At 46.6% G+C, this 19,893-nt stretch overlaps 1 protein-coding gene across 3 annotated transcripts in view; it reads right to left on the bottom strand.

Annotated features, from left to right (window-relative positions):
* The window catches only part of ASTN1 (astrotactin 1), a 356,585-nt gene that overhangs the window by 180,688 nt on the left and 156,004 nt on the right, over nt 1-19,893 (bottom strand). For all 3 annotated transcript variants that reach the window (XM_086342418.1, XM_086342419.1, XM_086342420.1), the window contains exons 3-7: nt 16,723-17,116; nt 14,592-14,738; nt 13,195-13,302; nt 8,408-8,557; nt 6,901-7,068 (exon numbers count right to left, since the gene is read on the bottom strand). In XM_086342418.1, coding sequence (XP_086198544.1) covers nt 6,901-7,068; nt 8,408-8,557; nt 13,195-13,302; nt 14,592-14,738; nt 16,723-17,116 — 967 coding nt within the window. The remainder of the gene's footprint in view (nt 1-6,900; nt 7,069-8,407; nt 8,558-13,194; nt 13,303-14,591; nt 14,739-16,722; nt 17,117-19,893) is intronic.

Here is a 19,893-nt window from a genome sequence, read left to right as displayed (position 1 = left end):
GATTTTACACACTTCTTCCAGGATGGGACTGGCCTACACAAAGATCTGGGACAGAAAGAATTTCAGTGACTATCTTGGATGGGGATTAAAACTTGATTTAGCTTGGAAGCCAATCCTCCTTGCAGACTCATAAAAGCTACATATCCTGAAAAGGGCAATGAAGGTCTGTGGCCAGAAATGATGGGGGCTGTGAAATCCAGCAGGTGTGTGAAGCCTCCACAGCTGCCCATATGGCAGAACAAAGGCCAGGAAGGGAGCAGAGAGAGAGAGAAGTTGCTGAAGCTAGTTAGTCTGTATTGCCATCAGAAAACCAATCAACCAAAATATAGCTGCCACAAAAACCCTTAGAAAGTACAGAAAAAGTCAACGCCTGGCTGGATCCAGGCAGGATACAATTTCAGTAGTGTGCTGTTAGCCCCACGTGACCAGAGACACACCCAGGGTCACCAACCTGGCAGGATCTGGGAGGGAAAGTCAGTATGTGGTTGCCAGAGGGCTCCCAGGCTAGTAAATTTAGGTACATAATGTCCTGCCCAAATAGCACAGTGGGAGAACGGCAAGGGGAGGCTGGAATATGGATCTCAAGTTCCTTCTAGCTCTAGGCCTTCTGCAGATTCCTGACCCATCTCTCGGTCTGTGTAGCCACCCTCCATAAACCATGCCAGGGCGACATACAGAGGGCATAACAATGTTTATTTTTCCTCTGTCCTTTTTCTCCTTCCCCGGTGTGTTATTTTTCTATAGTCACCATAAAAAAATTACCGCAAACTTAGTGGTTTAAAACAAGAGAAATTTACTACCTTGCAGTTCTGCAGGTCAGAAATCTGATGTGAGTCTCACTGGGCTAAAAACAAGGTGTCCATGGAGCTGTGTTCCTTTCTAGAGGCTTCAGGGGAGAATCATCTTCCTTGCCTTTTCCACCTTCTAGAGGATGCCTCGGAGAAGGTGATGGCACCCCACTCCAGTATTCTTGCCTGGAAAGTCCCATGGACGGAGGAGCCTGGTAGGCTGCAGTCCATGGGATCGCTAAGAGTCGAACACGACTGAGCGACTTCACTTTCACTTTTCACTTTCATGCATTGGAGAAGGAAATGGCACCCCACTCCAGTGTTCTTGCCTGGAGAACCCAGGGATGGCGGAGCCTGGTGGGCTGCCATCTTTGGGGTCGCACAGAGTCGGACACGACTGAAGCGACTTAGCAGCAGCAGCAGAGGATGCCTGCATTCACTGGCTCCTCAGCCTTCAAATCCAGCAGTGGTTGGTGGAGTGCTTTTCATGTGGCATCACTCTGGCCTCTTCTCCCTTCCTCTTCCACTCTTAAGCACTCTTGTGATTTCATTGGGCCTACTTGATTAATTCAGGATACTCCCCTTATTTTAAGATTAGATGTCCAGTAACCTTAATTTCACCTGCAACTTGAATTCATTTTTGCCAGGTAACATAACATTTTAACAGGTTCTTCAGATTAGGAAGTGAACATATTTAGGAGCCCATTACAACACCTGACTTCACTGGTGGCTCAGACGGTAAAGCATCTGTCTACAATGTGGGAGACCTGAGTTCCATCCCTGGGTCAGGAAGATCCCCTGGAGAAGGAAATGGCAACCCACTCCAGTACTATTGCCTGGAAAATCCCATGGATGGAGGAGCCTGCTAGGCTACAGTCCATGGGATCGCAAAGAGCCAGACACGATGAGCAACTTCACTTCACTTCACAACACCTGAACCCTGAAGAATTGATGCTTTCAAATTGTGATGCTGGAGAAGACTCTTTCTTGAGAGTCCTATGGACAACAGGGAGATCAAACCAGTCAATCCTGAGGGAAATCAACCCTGAATATTCATTGGAAAGACTGATGTTGAAGCTGAGGCTCCAATACTTTGTCCACCTGATGCAAAGAGCTGACTCATTGGAAAAGACCCTGATGCTGGGAAAGACTGAGGGTAGGCGGAGAAGGGGTCAACAGAGGATGAGATGGCTGGATGGCATCACTGACTCAATGGACATGAGTTTGAGCAAACTCCAGGAGATAGTGAAGGACAGGGAGGCCTGGCGTGCTGCAGTCCATGGGGTCACAAAGAGTTGGACACGACTGAGCGACTAAACAATCTACAACACCTACCCCACCTGGTACTCCAAATTTCTGTGCGGGTGATGAGTAAACACACACTTAAGTTTGGAACACGTTGGAAGGGTGCCTAAGGAGAGCTTCAGGCTCTGGGGGACGGGGTGCTCCTTTGAGGTGACTGAGCACCAGTGCTTGCGTGTGTGTTTGTGTGTGTGAAAAAGTATACATGTGCACTTGCACAGTTCTACCCATCCACATGGGCAGAGCCCTCAGCATGGCTGGGAAAGCACATGTCCCAACACCATGGCATTTCCAAGTGAGTTAGCTGGAGGACTGCAAAAATAACGTGGGCTTGACTTGCAGCCAATTCCCACACTGAGCTCCTTGGAGAAAGGCTCTAGGATAGAGTGTGGGAGGCGATAAAGTTTCTTGCTGATGATTGTGTGGGATGACCACATCATCCCCTGCTCAGACAGAAGCAGGGCGGGAAGGGGGAGGGTTTCCAACCCCAGCATTGATGGAAATGGAAGTCTCTGCAGCCATCATTTCCCAGCGGCTACCCTGAATGAAGATATCGCACCTTAGTTCTGTTGGGGGTTCTTGTTTTAACTTCCACCCCTGGCTTTCCAGTTGGAATTTCATTAATTGCCACAAATACTGGGAAGCCACTGGCAGGGGAGGGGCTTCCCAAAGGCATCTGCAGTGAGGATTAGCAATGAGACATCAGGAGGGGCTGAAGAGGTGATGGGAGCTTCGCTGTGGACAAGTAGCTTCTTCAGCTTCCAGCTTGGGAAACAGGGATGTCCAGCAGTGGTGACTGGTGAATAGTGTTACAGTGACAGGTATGTTGGCCTTGACCTTTACAACCCCACTTCTGCTCCGATTTCATGGTGGATAGAACACCAACTCTGCCTGTGGTAGCCATGGGACTTCAGGCAAGGCATGTACTTCTTAGGGAATTTGAGCACTGACCTAAAGTAAGGAGGGGTTTATCTCTAAGACCGACCAAGCTTAAAACATCAATCCCTCTTTCCACGTGTTATTCAAAAAAGCTTCCTGTTCTTTAAAACCTCAGGTGAAGCTTCCAAGACCCTCTGGATGTCATGCTTCTCTCAGAAGTGACTTTAACAAGTGAGATTGGCCAGGGTCTCCCCATGCAGGTCAGAGGGGGCCAGAGACTACTCAGTTGCCTGGAGAGGCCCCACCACTGAGATAAGCCTGCTTTTCTCTCCTGAGCACGCTGGCTTTTGGGCATGGTGCACAGCCCATCTGTCTGGTTTGGTGTTTGCCTGACAGCGTGGGAGGAGCAGCAAGTAAGCACAGTCTTAGACATCAGATGTTTAAAATGCTGTGCTTTCTCCTCCATATGGGGGCCTAGAATCTCTGCGATGGGCCCACGTAACAACAACTTTTAGACCTAACAAGGTGAACTTTTGATGCTGCGGTTACCTGTTATTCCCCCAGAGAGCTGAAACGATGGATTATAACAGAAGTAAGAGCCAAGTCTCTTGGAGGCAACTTCTACTGATATCCTTACAGCCTGGCACCTGACTGAGATGCATCTGTATGTGTGTGTTTATGTGTGTGTGTGTGTGTGTGTGTGTGTGTGTGTGTGTGTCTGTATGTGCATGTGTATGGAAGGAGGAAGAAGAGGGGGTGGTACATGAGGTACAGAGAGCTGGAGGAGCCGGCTCTAGACTCCAACAATGTTTCACCTGGGGGTCTTAGATGTCAGTACATCCCCTTCCCTGGTTCTAAGGTATTTTACCATGCCTCTGGTAAGGAGAAAGGGAAAGATATAAGCATCTGAATGCAGAGTTCCAAAGAATAGCAAGGAGAGATAAGAAAGCTTTCCTAAATGATCAATGCAAAGAAACAGAGGAAAACAATAGAATGGGAAAGACTAGAGATCTCTTCAGGAGGATTAGAGATACCAAGGGAACATTTCATGCAAAGATGGGCTCAATAAAGGACAGAACTGGTATGGACCTAACAGAAGCAGAAGATATTAAGAAGAGATGACAAGAATACACAGAAAAACCATACAAAAAATATCTTCATGACCCGGATAACCACAATGGTGTGATTACTCACCTAGAACCAGACATCCTGGAGCGCAAAATCAAGTGGGCCTTAGGAAGCATCACTATGAACAAAGCTAGTGGTGGTGATGGAATTCTAGTTGAGCTATTTCAAATCCTAAAAGATGATGCTGTGAAAGTGTTGCACTCAATATGCCAGCAAGTTTGGAAAACTCAGCAGTAGCCACAGGACTGGAAAAGGTCAGTTTCCATTCCAATCCCAAAGAAAGGCAATGCCAAAGAATGTTCAAACTACCACACAATTGTACTCATCTCACATGCTAATAAAGTAATGCTCAAAATTCTCCAAGCAAGGCTTCAACAGTATGTGAACTAAGAACTTCCAGATGTTCAAGCTGGATTTAGAAAACGCAGAGGAACCAGAGATCAAATTGCCAACATGCATTGGAAAAGAAAGGAAATTCCAGAAAAAACATCTACTTCTGCTTCATTGACTATGCTGAAGCCTTTGACTGTGTGGATCATGACAAACTGGAAAATTCTTAAAGAGATGGGAATACCAGACCACCTTACCTGCCTCCTAAAAAATCTGTATGCAGGTCAAGAATAACAGTTAGAACCAGACATGGAACAACAGACTGATTCCAGTTGGGAAAGGAGTATATCAAGGTTGCATATTGTCACTCTGCTTGCTGTTGCTGCTGCTGCTAAGCTGCTTCAGTTGTGTCCGACTCTGTGCGACTCCATAGACGGCAGCCCACCAGGCTCCCCCATCCCTGGGATTCTCAAGAACACTGGAGTGGGTTGCCATTTCCTTTTCCAATGCATGGAAGTGAAAAGTGAATGTGAAGTCGCTCAGTTGTGTCGGACCCTCAGCGACCCCATGGACTGCAGCCTTCCAGGCTCCTCCATCCATGGGATTTTCCAGGCAAGAGTAATGGAGTGGGGTGCCATTGCCTTCTCCGTGTCACTCTGCTTATTTAACTTCTATGTAGAGCACATCATGAAAAATGCCGGGCTGGGTGAAGCACAAGCTGGAATCAAGATTGCCGAGAGAAATATCAATAACCTCAGATATGAAGATGATACCACCCTTAAGGCAGAAAGCCTGGCTTAAAACTCAACATTCAAAAAATGAAGATCATGGCATCCGGTCCCATCCTTTCATGGCAAAGAGATGGGAAAACAATGGAAACAGTGACAGACTTTATTTTCTTGGGCTCCAAAATCACTGCAGATGGTGACTGCAGCCATTAAATTAAAAGATGCTTGCTACTTGGAAGAAAAGCTATGACCAACCTAGACAGCATATTAAAAAGCAGAGACATTACTTTGCCAACAAAGGTCCATCTAGTCAAAGCTATGGTTTTTCCAGTAGTCATGTATGGATGTGAGAGTTGGACTATAAATCAAGTTCAGTGCTGAAGAATTGATGCTTTTGAACTGTGGTGTTGAAGAAGACTCTTAAAGTCCCTTGGACTGCACAGAGATCAAACCAGTCAATCATAAAGGAAATCAGTCCTGAATATTCATGGGGGAACTGATGCTGAAGCTGAAACTCCAATACTTTAGCCACCTGATGTGAAGAACTGACTCATTGGAAAAGACCCTGATGCTGGGAAAGATTGAAGGCAGGAGGAAAAGGGGATGACAGGGAATGAGAAGATTGGATGGCATTACAGACTCAATGGATATGAATTTGAGCAAGCTCCGGGAGTTGGTGATGGACAGGGAGGCCTGGCATGCTGCAGTCCATTGGGTTGCAGAGCATCGGACACAAGCAACTGAACTGAACCAGGCTCTGAGAAGGAGCTATCTGTGTACTGAATCTACTGGAACTAGGTCTTTATAAAGAATATCATAGATGAAGTCCTTCTACAACGAAAGTGCAAAGCAACCTGGGATGAAGGCTCCATATTCCTGGTATACTGGAGCTCAAGAAGCACTGTGAACACCCCAACGCATACTGTGTCTGAATTCAAACCCTCTCTCAGAGCAGTCCCAGCCCCATTGGATAATATAACAGCCTGAAAGATGCCTATACCCTTTGGCCCAGTAATCTCTCTTCTAAGATTTATTTGAAGAACATGACTTCAAATGTGCCTTACATTTATGTGGAAAGATATTCATTTTAATAGTATTTGTAAAAATTAAAAATTTAATGCATCCTAAATGTCAAATAATACAGGACTATTTAAATGAGCTATGATACAGACATACAATAGAATACCAAATGGTCATTAGAAATTACATTATTGAGGATTATTTAGTGTTTCTAGAAAATTCCCGTGATAGAATGTGTGAAAAAAATCAAGAAAACTCTACAGGACTTAGTGTGCTTACAAACTTCTAAGAATCAGTCACTGTAAAAGATCAGAGGGGAGGACATTAAAATTTTTAAATGATTTCTCCAGGAGATAGAATTATAGATGAGAATCATTTCCTTCTATATGCTTTTCTAAATTCTCCAAATTTTCTGCAATAAACATGCATAACGATTTCAGACCCCATAGCTGATATCCCCTGACTGCAGGGAAATGGGCTGTGGAGGTCATCCTGAGATATTTGTGGGGCTTGTGGCTATAGTCAGGATATTTCCAAGGCTTCTGCCAGAAGATGACCCACATTTCAAGCCAGCACGCTCAGGGGCCCAACCTGAGCTGCCAGTCTGCACAGCCTTGGCTCCCAATGATAATGGGCCAATCAGGAGGGGTGGCCTGGATTTTGAGGGGGTGCTTGCAAGAGGCATGAACTCTGACAGTTACCCGCTGCCCGATGCTCCCGCCTACCAGTTTCGGGGTCGCATTGGTGTTCACAGGGGTCCAGGAGCCGCCGGGCACAGAGGTCCATGGCCCAGGGTCCACTGGAGTTCTGCTGAGAGAAGAGAACCACTTGGGCAGGGTTCAGCCAGTCACTGGCATCCAACTGGCTCCCCTCCAGCAATATGAAGCGGCTCCCTGCAGGGGGAGAGAGAGGAGATGTGCTTGTGTGTGCACATAACACCACCACCCACCCCTCGACACACATACACATGCATCATGGAAGACAGAATAAGGGATGCTCTGCAGATTAGCCCCAACCCAAGGTCATTACCTCTACTAATCCTGGCCCACAGTGAGTCACAGAGCAAGGAGTCAGCAGACAGACGCTCGTCCACCTCTTGGACCTTCTGCCACATCATCCCTTGCTGACTCGCCCCATCCCATCTCTACTAGGGTGGTCCCAAGGGATAGAGGGACAGAGCAGCTCTGTGATGGCTGTGGCATGGCTCCATCAGACCCAGCCACAGGCGCTGGCACTCATCCAAGGAACAGGGACCTGCTGCCTGTCTTCAGTTGCCATGAAATAGCAGGCTCTCTAACCCCCTGGACAGTCCCCACCTGTTTTCAGCCTTAACAGCAACTGAGAGAACAGACATTAACAAGTCAATTAGGTGCTCTGGGCTTTACTAATTCAGGGACTCTCCAAACCTATATTATTCCTTCATTATATTGGGGTTCCCCTGGGTGAAAGTAAATTATTGCTTCAGCTTGCTAGGCTCATAGCAAGTTACTGCAATTAGGAATTTCTCACCAGGCATACCAATTGGAAACATGACTGATACTTCAACACTTGACTATTTCACTTAGCTTTTCCCCATTCAAAGGCTAAGAGAATCTTGGTGGCTATGTATCTATAGCCAGTAAGCTCTGTATTTATCCACCAAGTGAAGTGAAGTTGCTCAGTTGTGTCTGACTTTTTGATCCCATGGACTGTAGCCTAACAGGTTCCTCTGTCCATAGGATTTTCCAGGTGAGAGTACTGGAGTGGGTTGTCATTTTCTTCTCCAGGGTATCTTCCCAACCCAGGGATTGAACCCAGGTCTCCTGCACTGTAGGCAGATGCTTTACCGTCTGAGACAGGTGCTTATTGAAAAGCAAACAGAAATGGGCACAGAGAGGAGACAGTGATCTGCTCATTTTTTTTTTTTTTAACCTGTTTTCTGATTCCATCAGAAATGGACATGAACTTGGGCAAACTCCAGGAGATGGTGACAGACAGGGAGGCCTGGCGTGCTGCAGTCCATGAGGTCACAAAGAGTCGGACACAACTGGGCGACTGAACAACACAACAATCTGATTTCATTGGTGGACAATCTAATTTTGTCCTCTGTCTTTCTTATCTGGGTATATTTTTTTTCTCACTAATAGTAATAGGTCACAGTGGACCCTGGCTTGTCTGTATCTTTCCTGCCCACCCTGAAGCCTTCCTCTCTGGGTGGGGGCAGAGGGATGGCATCCTCAGAGGTGGGCTTACCATCAGCGATGAGGTGCTCGGGGACGTGCAGGGTGATTCTGACCACGAGGGGGCAGCTGACATGGGAGGAGCACACAAGGCCGATCACACAGCTGGTGATGCTGATCAATGTCAAGGTCGTCTTGTTCACAGGACTTCGGGGAGAGCCCACTGAAAACAAGACAAGAGCAAAGCGTTTGGTGTTAAGAATCTTGGCAGTAAAGGGCCTTTTGCTGCCCAACCTGGCAAATAGGGGAGGGAGCGTGCAAACACAGCCCAGGTGGGAGATGTGTCTAGTCCATGAGCTTCAGGGAACACCATGGCATTGCCTGGAGTCAGAGGGGACTGGGCCATAGGTGGTCGTCAGTGTGAACAGCGGTCAGTTGCAAGCAAGTTCCTGTGCATGCCTCCTGAGCCAGGTTCACAAGGGAAATCATAAAGGAGGGCACTGCCGCCTTCTACTCGGCTGGCTGGTGGGGCTCTAACCTCTTGCTCAAGGGTGGTGGGAAGGCTTTCACCCAGCGCTGGAAGTCCCTGCACTTTCCATGGTTTTCCACAGAGGGTGCTCTCACAAACCAGCTCCTCCACTCCTAGAGCTCAAACCACCTCCCACCCCTAGGCAGGCGTCCTAGGGCCTGGAAGGAGGAAAGCAAGGAAAGCTGGCTCTTGTCACACCTGAAGGCTCTCCCTAGTCCTGCAGTCCTTGAGGTATGGTTATAAACAGAAGCTTAGAGATAAAATAAGAAAGCTGAGGGATAAGAAACATGTCCAGGTAGGTAGGGACAGGGCTCAGAAGGGAGGTTTTGGGGGTGTGTTTTCTGTTTGGGAGTTAACAAGAGAGACCTTTCATAGATGTGGGAACTTAAGAAAGCAAGGCAAGCTGCCAATAAAATGTGTGGATCCTGTGGAATTATCTTATAGTCTGTGTAAGTACTTATTACTGATAGCAATAAAAGGCATCTATTTTGGCCGGCAACGTGCTCAGTGTTTTTACGTACATGACGTTAAACATTTGCTTCCTGACGACACGTCTATGAGTCTGAACAGAAACTGCCCACTTTACAGATAAGGGAAATAAGGCTCAAAGGGACCATCCTAACAGTGACAGTTAACACTCATGCAGTGTGATTATGTGTCAGGCACCAGTGCCCAGGGTCTTCCATAGTTCACATCATTAACAGTGATGCAGCCTAATGAGGCAGCGCCCACAGAAATACTGCACAGAAAGGCCACAGGGCAAGTCTAGAGTCAAGCAGCTACTCAGGAGGGGAGCCAGAATCAGCACACAGGTCCAGCAAGGCTACGACCCCCAGACAATTCACTATTCACTCGCTGGGCCCAGTGAGGTCTTTGGAACCACTGTTCTCAGGAACACAGGGAAAGATTTGGTCTATGGATGCACACATCTTTGATGGGAGCAGGTTCCCTGAGTGGGTGTGTTGGCAAAAGCTGGGAAGGAGAGACTCCAGAATCACAGGTGGCCTCTGGAACCCCTGTCCCTTGTTATCTGGAGATATTCTATTCATGTGAGTATCCTTCAACGTGGAGCCTGTTTCCCACACTTACACACTCTACCTCTAGCCCACACCAGGTCCGAGCAGCAGATAGATATGCTACCAGAATGGCCCTCAGGCACTCAAATGCAATACCCAGAACTGGGCTTTCCACTTTCCCTCCAGTCCTGCTCTCCTGCCCACTTCCACTGCCCAATGAATGGCACTGCCGTCTCCTTGGTTTCCAAGTTCAAAAACCCCACCATGTCTAACTTTTCCTTCTCTCATAAGCCACGCCCTCCCTGACACCAGTGTCTTGAGATCTTTTTCATTCTGTGTCTGAAATTTCTCTTACTCCACCCTCTGCCTCCCTACCTGTGTCCATCATCTCACCCTCAGACTATGGCCATAGCCTTCCACCCAGTCTCCCTGGTCAACACCCCACCCCTCCCCTACTCTCATCTAGCCTCCACACTGCCCTGGAGGGATGGTTCACGAAGCTGAGCAGACCAGGGAGTTGGCTCTTTAAAAACCTTCCATGATTCCAACCGATGTGTCAGGTCCAAGTCCTTCAGCCGAGGCAGTGGACTTTCTCCTGATCTTCCAGCCTTGTCTCTGAAGCAAACCACAGGCTTGCCCCGGAAGCTTGATTCTAGTAAACCATTCACTGCGCTCTGACTAGACAATTATAGTTTATGTCCCTGTGACTCTGCACATATTATTCCCTCCTCCACAGAATGCCATTTTGTCACCTTGTCAGCCTATTCGTCAGGTCTCAGCTCAAACAGTATCTCCCTGTAAACACTTCCCTGAAGCCTTCAAGAAGAGATTCTCACCCATTCCTTGCTCTCCCTCCAGCCCTCCTGCACCCTGCTGTTCCAGCCCTCCTCACACACTGCTGTCACTGTTCACAGGAGCTTGCCACTGCTCTCCTGTGACAGCAACGACTTGCTACCCAGCCTCTTGTCTCTCTGGTCCTTCTGCAGCATCAACCCATCACCCAGCATCTCTACCGGACTTCACAATTTCCAGGGGTTCCCTTTGACCTACCGTGGTGGTGGCTGTTTAGTTGCTAAATCTTGTCTGACTCTTACCACCCCATGGACAGTAGCCTGCCAGGCTCCTCTTTCCATGGTATTCTCCAGGCAAGAATACTGGAGGGGATTGCCATCTCCTTCTCCAGAGTGTCTCCCCAACCCAGAAATCAAACTCAGGTCTCCTGAATTGTAGGCAGATTCTTTACCGACTGAGCTACAAGGCTTAAATGCATTTGACCTACAGAACCAAGTGCAAACCCAGTAAATGGTTTGCATGGTCCTCTGGCAGCTAGCCTGTTACCCACCCACATCCCTCATCTCCTGGTGTGCCTGTTTATGCCATACTGAACTCCTTTTCCTTGCTTGAAAATGCCATGTTCTTTGGCACTTTCAAGGCTTTGTATTGCTCTTTTCCTCTACTGAAATGCCCTTCCCCTAGATTTTTCTCTTTCAAGAAATTCTATACATTGTATAGAAACCAAGGCTAATTATTTTCTCCTTTTTTTGTCTCCTTTTGCTGCCACGTAGAATTAACTGTTCTCTCTTCTGAGTACTCATTTTACTTTATTTATATTATTAAATTAAGCCTTATCACTGTGCCATGTTTTCATGTTTCTACTACCGATCACAAAGCCTGACCCATGGCGTGTGGGTTATAAAATTTCCTGCTGGCCTGATTGATGTATCCAGTTCAATTCAACAAACACTGGCAAGCATCTATTACAGGCAAAATCCCTCACTAGGCACTTTGGAAAAATAAATTAGACATGCCCATCCATAAGAAGCTTACAGTCTAGTTAATCGCAACAAACAGTTGATTCACTAGGAGAGCTTGGTATTTTAAAAGGAATAGTTTTATGCTGCAAAGAAACTCATTCTAATTCATTACTATAGATTTTCCTAGGCAGGGTTTTATTAAAGCAGAAACCTACCCTGCTTTGCTGTGGCCTAGGATTGATGAGTCTAGGTCAACTCTCTGCTGTATAGAAATATGTAATGAGGGTCAAAGGTCTATATTCTCACCTCAGGGATACTGGGACATCAGAGATTAGGTGGCCCAGAGCCCCACTGATCTCTTGAGGAAAGTGGTGGGAAGAACTTTTGTACTGATAGCAGCAGAGCCTGCAGAAACCGGAAGTAAGGAATTCACAGAGCTTCTTTCAATCTCTGGGAAGAATTTCTCAGTATGTCACGAACTTGAGTGGAGGTGGGAGAGAGCCAAAAGATAGGTGTCTACTAGGGGGCATCGGTTGATTACTGGTTGGGGGAAAGGTTACTGACTATAACACAAGGTGAGGTCAAATACCCTCCAATACATCTCGAGGGCCCCCTATCTAAAATTACTTAAGATGAAATGCTGTAGAAACCCTAAGTTTCCACTGTAAAGAGTTCTAACAGCAACACAGTAGAGATCTCATAATGCCTTGTCAGTCACCATAAGAGTACATTTTAATATAACTTAGCTCTGTGCATGAGGTATTGCTCACCCATTTAACATGGAAACGGAGGCTCAGAGAAGTTGTTGTCCTTATCTAATATCACACAGCAAGTAAATGGTGAAGCTGATTGGTGCCTGAACACAGACCTCCCTCAGCAATGATGATGGTGAGACCTCAAGGTCAAAGGCAGTGGCAGCCACAGCTGCGACAGCCACACCTGAAACCACTGAACATCAGGGTGGGGAGGCGTGGGCTGCGGCTGCATGGTGGACAACTCTATCGATGGTGAGGAGAATGAACGAACCAAGCCAGGTCCTGCCAGGAGAAGGGAGGGGACTTGGACAGTGGGGGTCCTGTGATTCTGCTGGGTGGATGATTAAAGGCCAAAAACCATTCCACATGTTTTTTCAGGCCACATGGTTCCTCAACTATCCCACCCCCTAAGGCCTGTGTGTCTCACTCAATCTCAGGATGGCTGGGTAAGCATGGGTACATATGTTGTCTATTTTTCACATAACACACTTTATCAACTTTATTTCCTGTGTCTAAACAGCAAACTATGACTCCTGAGGCTTCCAGAAGGAATTGAGAGTCTTCTGACCAAGAAACAGCCTTTCAAACAACCTGGAAACCTGTTTGAGAGTGCCATTATCTGGGAGAGATGATTCTCTGAAGTCTTCCACGCTGGCTCTTCCTTCCTCCTTAGAAGGAGATGCCAATCTTCCTGCAGAAACTGGCTTTAGTCGCCAGAGCCCCCACCTAGACCCAGCACCTCTGCAGCTCCTCGCCTCCTCTCTCCACTGCCCCTCTCTCCCCACTTTCCCCTCCAGCCTTCCTACCTCTACTGCGCCTTCGGCTCCGTGAGGGGTCGGTGTAAAAGGTCAGTTGGGGGTCATTTTCTGCCTCCGTGCTAGAATCCCCTTCAGGGTTCAGGAAGGCGGAACCAGCTGTAGTCAAAAGACAAGAGCAAAGAAACAGTGTCTTCAGTTTTGTCTTCATGACACCAAATCACTGGGCAAGCTCAAGGGAAAAACGAGAGCAGGGTGACTGAGAGTCTGGGAGGATTAGCCACAGAGACTAGAGCTTCCGGATACACAGATGTATTGGAGAAGTGGATCTTTATGTGACGGCCATCACTGGAGCCCTATCTCCACCCAGCCCATCCTCCTACCGAGGAGGGCCACCTGCCAGAGAAGGACGGTGTGGATGGCAGGTGGACAAGGGGAAAAGGGAAAGTGTCTTCATTACACGTCATGATTCTGGTGGATAGAGATTGGAATCATGTCTTAAGGGGCACATGTCTGTATGTCTTAATATCTATATTTTTTCTGGTTCTAGGTTTAATATATATTCAATGTGGAAAAGAGAGAAAAAAGTCAAAAGATCCCAAAACGCATAAAAGGAACAACCTTGATGTCCTCTAAATCGGAGAAAGACTCTGTGAACATGTGATGAATGCACCCTGTCTTTTTTCTGATACAGAAGCAGATAAAGGTTTTTTTAAAATTCCCCTTAAAAATGGCATCCTGCTGTACCTTCTATTTTATAACATCATTTTCCCCCATTGAATAGATGGTGGGCTACTTTCCATATTAACAGATATAGATCTACAGTATCATCTTAAGTCACTGGACGGGAGACAGATGTACAGGTAGTTAAGCAATTCTCCACTGATGGACACTTAAGCTATTTCCAATTTTTCGCTCTTTTAAACAATGTTGTGATGAACAGTCTTTTACACACATCTTTGCACACTTGTCCAGTTATTTACTAAGGATAAATTCTCACCAGTGAAATTACTTGGTCAAAAGAATTGTGTGTATTTACATTTTTGGTAAGTAGCACTCAGCAGGCCTGCAGAAATACTGCTCAGGGACTTCCCTAGCGGTCCAGTAGTTAAGACTCCACCTTGAAGTGCTGGGGAGTGTGGGTTTGGACCCTGGTTAGGGAGTGGGGCCCCACAAACCATGGGGAGACTAGGTCTGTGTGCCATCAGTGAGGATCCCTCATGTTGCATCTGGGACCTGACACAGCCAAATAAATAAAATTGTAGTTGGAAAGAAAATAAAATAAAGGCAGGAGAGCTGGAAGACATAAAAAAAAAAAAAAGAAAAAGAAATACTGCTCAAATACAGTCATCCTAGCCATGCTTGAGAGGGGGTCAAGGATATTAGTGGCCCTGCCTCCCCTGATATTAAGGAAGCCACCTTTAAGCCCTCATGTAAGACATGGATACCTCTTGCTTTGTTGTTGATCCTCTTTCTCTGGCTACTCGAGGTGTGAGAGAGCAGAGTGGCCTGCTGGTGGTTGGAGTCCACGGGGCTGGTGGCGATGATATTATCTTTATACTTGTTCATCAGCGACAGCTTGGCATTGTCACTTCCTGAATAAGGAAAGGTCAAGGCAGAAACTTGAAGAGAAAAAGTGGAAAGAAAGTGAGAGCAAGGAAATCTGCATGAACCAGGTAGATAGGGTTTCATAGAAATTGAAATGGGAAAGCTTTAAAGTGAGAGACTGGAAGAGATTAAAATACTTCTCTTTGATTTCTAGGGGATGACAGAGTTATAAAAGAAGGTGTGAAGAAAGGAAATCCAATTCAACCACTTCTGTATTGCCAGGGTCAACATGTGTGGCCGTTTGGTGAGAGAGAGACTGCAGATTTCTTTCCTTTGGTAAGAACAAGGTTTGACAAAAATTTGAATTTCAGTGCATTCAGACAGAACTTGCCCCCTCTCTGTCATCCCAGTCTGGACCATTCCCTATCGTCTGACAGCTGGCTCTCTCACATGTTCGTGCTATCTGCCTGTTCCCCAAGTCTCTAATCATATGGCTACTCGGTGGGCTTAGCACTATGGCAGGTGCTATGAAAAATAAGAGGTATTAAAGATATGTCCCCTTACTCTCCAGGAATTTCTGACTTTAAATCTTATTAAGTCATTCCTAGTCTTAGGGAATCTTCTCTAGATAAGCAGAATGGAAACCTCCATGATGCAATTTCACTCTTTTCAAGCCCCACTGAAAGTCCATACACTGTAAGCAAGATTCATTTCAAAAAATGTCTTCTCCAAAGATAATTGGGCAGTTCCTTGAAGGATCATTGCCTTGGGATTTTATCAACAGATAGTTGTTATTTATAGAAGTATGAGAGAGAGAGGCTGTAAATGAAAAGTACAGTCTTTTCCTCTCTGCATTTTATCGACCTTGGTCTTGCTCAGCCACATTAGGTCCAAGACTCTTCTATACTCAGCGTTTCACAGATATACAAAGTGTCTAAGGTCAAACGGTTTGCTTGCATTCCTCAATTTTCTTTGAAGAAGTACGTCTCTTGTAAAGACCACAGAGGTTATAGGCAAGGCAGAACAACTTTCCCAGGCCAAAGTCTCAGGAGTCATAGAAAAGAACAGATACCTCTGTCCCCTCCATGTCAATGGAAAATTAAATTGCCCACACAAACATACGACCTGCAAAAATGTCATACACATCTTTCTTGCTATCTCTTATTTCCCTGAGGATTGCTGATTGCATATGAAAAAGCTTCTAACCCACTCTTCTGTTGGATATTAAAGTACCTCTGCTTCCCAACCTAGATGTCCATCAACAGATGAGTGGATAAAGAAGATGTGGTACATATGAACAAAGGAATATTACTCAGCCATAAAAAGAACAAATTTGAGTCAGTTCTAGTGAGGTGAATGAACCTAGAACACAGAGTGAAGTAAGTCAGAAAGAGAAAAGCAAACATCATATATTAATGCACATAAATGGAATCTAGGAAACTGGTACTGATGAGCCTATTTGCAGGACGTAATGGAGACACAGATACAGAGAACAAACTTGTGGACACAGCAGGGGAAGGAGAGAGTGGGATGAATGGAGAAAGTAGCATTGTCATATATATACTACCATGTGTGAAACAGATAGCTGGTGAGAAGTTGTTCTATAACACAGGGAGAGCCTGGTGCTCTTTAACTACCTGGAGGGATGGGCTGGGGGCAGGGGAGGGAGGCTCAAGAGGGAGGCAATAAATGTGTAATTATGGCTGATTCGCCTTGTTACATGGAAGAAACCAATACAACATTGTAAAGCAATTCTCTTTCGATTAAAAAATAAATTAAAAAATTTTTTTTCAAAGTATCTCTGTTTTCAGTGCCAAGTGGAAATGGAGAGGAATCCAATTTATCCTTGTACTGATTTTCTATATTAGAAGACAGCTCCCATCATAGCAAGAGAAAGCTTATTCTTCTTGCCCACTTGGGAAAGGGCCCTGGCTCATCTCAATATGTACGTATGACAATCAACCATGAAATTAGAGAACAGCTGTTCCCTAGCGCCCCCTAAAGCCACGAGATGAGAACGGAGTCACCCACCTGGCGTGAGGTCCATCCCTGCCTTCTCGTTACAGCCCTGCAGGGAGTCAAGGGTGCGGGTGACCTGGCTGGCAAAGTCCTCCCCTCCGTTCATGCACTCCCGCTGCAGGTGGTGGCGCAGGTCGGTGATGTCGTACTCGTAGCCGTCCAGGATAGGCGTCTCCCGGATGCTCAGGGTGCCGCTAGAGTTGTGGCCCTGCACACGGGCATTGCGCAGACTCTCCCGCCCGTGCCCGCCAATGAGCACCGAAGGAATGTAGTGAATCTCGTTGGCCGCCTCGGCGCTGGCACTCTTCTGGGGTTGGGGGACCCGGCGGCGCTTGCACCAGCGCCGGCGAGTGTACAGGATCATCACCAGGCATAAGATAGACAGCAGCAGTGCGATCATGCCACCCTGGGAAGGAGGACAGCAAATGGACAGTGAAAACAGGTGAGCTCCTCCCACCAAGAGGCGTCGACCCCTCCCATTGTCACCATCCATCACTCACCCATGTATTTATTCATTCATTCACTGAGGTGCAGTAAGTACTTAGAGCAAGCTTCACTCAGCAGCACAGGGACAAGTCTGCTGTGATCAGCGTTCAAGGTGAAAGAAAAATGGAACTGGGGTAATCACACATCATTTCAAGTGATCCACAGTTGCTTCTGGCTTAGCAAACAATTTAAAGAAGAAAGAAGTCTTTGTGATTGTGTGTATGTGTCTGTGATTTCAGCTGCTGAAATAAGGGAGAAGGTTTGTTAAGGTAGATCTGCTGCATGTAAAGCTGGTTTCAGGCCAGTTTTTTGGCAGTGGAATGGCAACTAGTTTCTTCCTCTTTCACATCTTAAAATCAATCACGTACAGATTCTAACTCTGGCTCCACCAACAGTCAACAAGTCCTATAAATCTGAAACCTCAGATTCCCATCTGTATAGTGGAGAAGGTACCATTTACCCTCGCAGGGTGGGTTAAGGAATGTTACGGAACTATGCAGAGTATCTAATGGAGTGTACCACAGGGCATCAAGGATGTCAGCCCAACCTTAAATGTCTCCCAAGTGCCCAGGCAGGAGAAAACCAGCGACCTAACCAAAGAGAAGTTTACATCCATCAGAAACTCACAACCAAGTGTGCAGAGAAATCTCATCATTCGAACTTGACTTTGGGGGTTACTGCTGCTTTAGGAGACAGCTTTCTCCCACTCCACAGTCTTGAGTGACGTTTCATCCTTGCTCTCGCTCAAGAGAAGGGACTCCACCTTCTCTGTCAGATGGGCAGAGGAGTTTCCTTCTGAACTTTCTGGTGCCCCAAGGCCATCCTCTGAGGCCATCACTTAAAAACCTGAACACCACTCAGTTTTCTGTCAGAGATGAGGATGTAGTTTTTGGTGAGACTGAACATCTCTCGCCTTGACATGCACCCGGGGCAGGATTTGGAGGGAAGCTTGCAGGCACATCACTGCACAGCACTCAGTGGGCATAAATCTTCCCGTGCACAATCTGTATTCACTCCCTTTATTTTGGTCAATATCCCTCCGAACCTATTTCATTTGGTGGGAGTGTGCCAAATGGTTCTGCTCTCAACCTTGGGCTTCAATCACTGCCACCCCATCATATAGGCTAGAGATGAAAACCCTCTATTAATTCCCAGGGACCCACCCACACAAGGCTGGGTCAAGATGATTCCCTTGAATGTATTAGAGGGGGCCTTTTCCAGTCTCATAATAATTATGTCTTGGATTTATAAAGTTCCTCTCCCTGTAAATATTCCCATTTATCCTCCCTCTCCCCCCACCATTACTGTGAGCAAAGGAGCATGTGTACACATGCATACACACACATACACAATGTTGTTGCTTTCACACAGGCAGCTCAGAGAGCTGACAAGAAGCAACCATCAGCTCCCAAATGACAGGTCATGTCAGGTGGGTTTTGGGGGACCATACACTGGCCTCCAGGTTTTCACATTTTTATTTTATCTGCATAACCCTTTCTCCTGGTGCAATCTCTCAAGCAAACACAGAGAAAGCAGGAATATGAAGCTGCTCAGGTTACAGTGGGCTTCCCTTATAGCTCAGTCTGTAAAGAATCCACCTGCAATGAAGGAGACCCCGGTTCAATCCCTGGGTCGGGAAGATCCAGTGGAGAAGGGATAGGCTACCCATTCCTGTATTCTTGGGTTTTCCTTGTGGCTCAGCTGGTAAAGAATACACCTGCAATGCAGGAGACCTAGGTTCGATCCCAAGGGAAAGGCTACCCACTCCAGTATTCTGGCCTGGAGAATTCCATGGACTATATAGTCCATGGGGTCGCAGAGTTGGACATGACTGAGTGACTTTCACTTTCAGATTACAGTGGGAGTCCACAGCCACACGTACTAGGTCCAGGCTAAGCACCGAACCTGGTCCCTCCTGGCAGCCCTGCAGATGTGCGCACAGAGCCCCTGGGGCACCTCACTGGGTGTCCTCAGTGGAAGGAAGTTCTGCATCTATCTGCTGAGAATGAGTGTTTGAGTCCAATCCAATGGTTTTTCGGCAGACCCTTTATCTCAGAGTCAGACCCACTATCCTTTCCTTCACCCCACACTGAAACTGCAACAACAGGTAATTAAGCCACTCAGAAGGAATAACTACCCAAGCAAGAGAAGTTGTCAGACACTGAATTAAGTTAGCTAAAGCTTGAGGTAATTTTATTCCCTAAAGAGCTGTAAGGGGAGCATAAACATCAGTCTCCCAGGAATGGTTGAAGCACCATCTAATGCCCTGGGTGAGGTCTTCAGGCGCCCCTTCCTCTCTGATTCTCCTTTCAGGTGCTCACAACGGGGCTGTGATAAGATCCAGGACATAACTTCATGCCCCATATTATGCAGGAATAAAGCAAGTTCAGTGGTCTGTTATGGGGTTTTACTGTGTATCAGACATTTGCCCCCAGTGCTCTACACTTTAAAGGTAGGGTCAACAATTTCCCCATTTTACATTTGAAAAGGCTTGAGCACAGAGGCTGAATAACTTGCCCAAGGCCACAGAGCAAGTGAATCATAGGACTGGAATAGAACCAAAACAACTCCCACTCCAGAGCCTACCTGCTTAACCATGAAGCTGCAGTCATTCTGAGTGAGCTCTGCTCACTAGAGACATACACAGCCTGGCATCTATCTCATGAATTGTAAGAGGACAGAGAAAGTATGGGTGAT

The sequence above is a fragment of the Bos grunniens genome, chromosome 16 (assembly GCF_055505025.1).
Source record: "Bos grunniens cultivar Pamir isolate PY7600 chromosome 16, Bosgru_T2T1.0, whole genome shotgun sequence".
NCBI lineage: Eukaryota > Metazoa > Chordata > Mammalia > Artiodactyla > Bovidae > Bos > Bos grunniens.
This window is presented reverse-complemented; position numbering and strand designations above follow the sequence as displayed.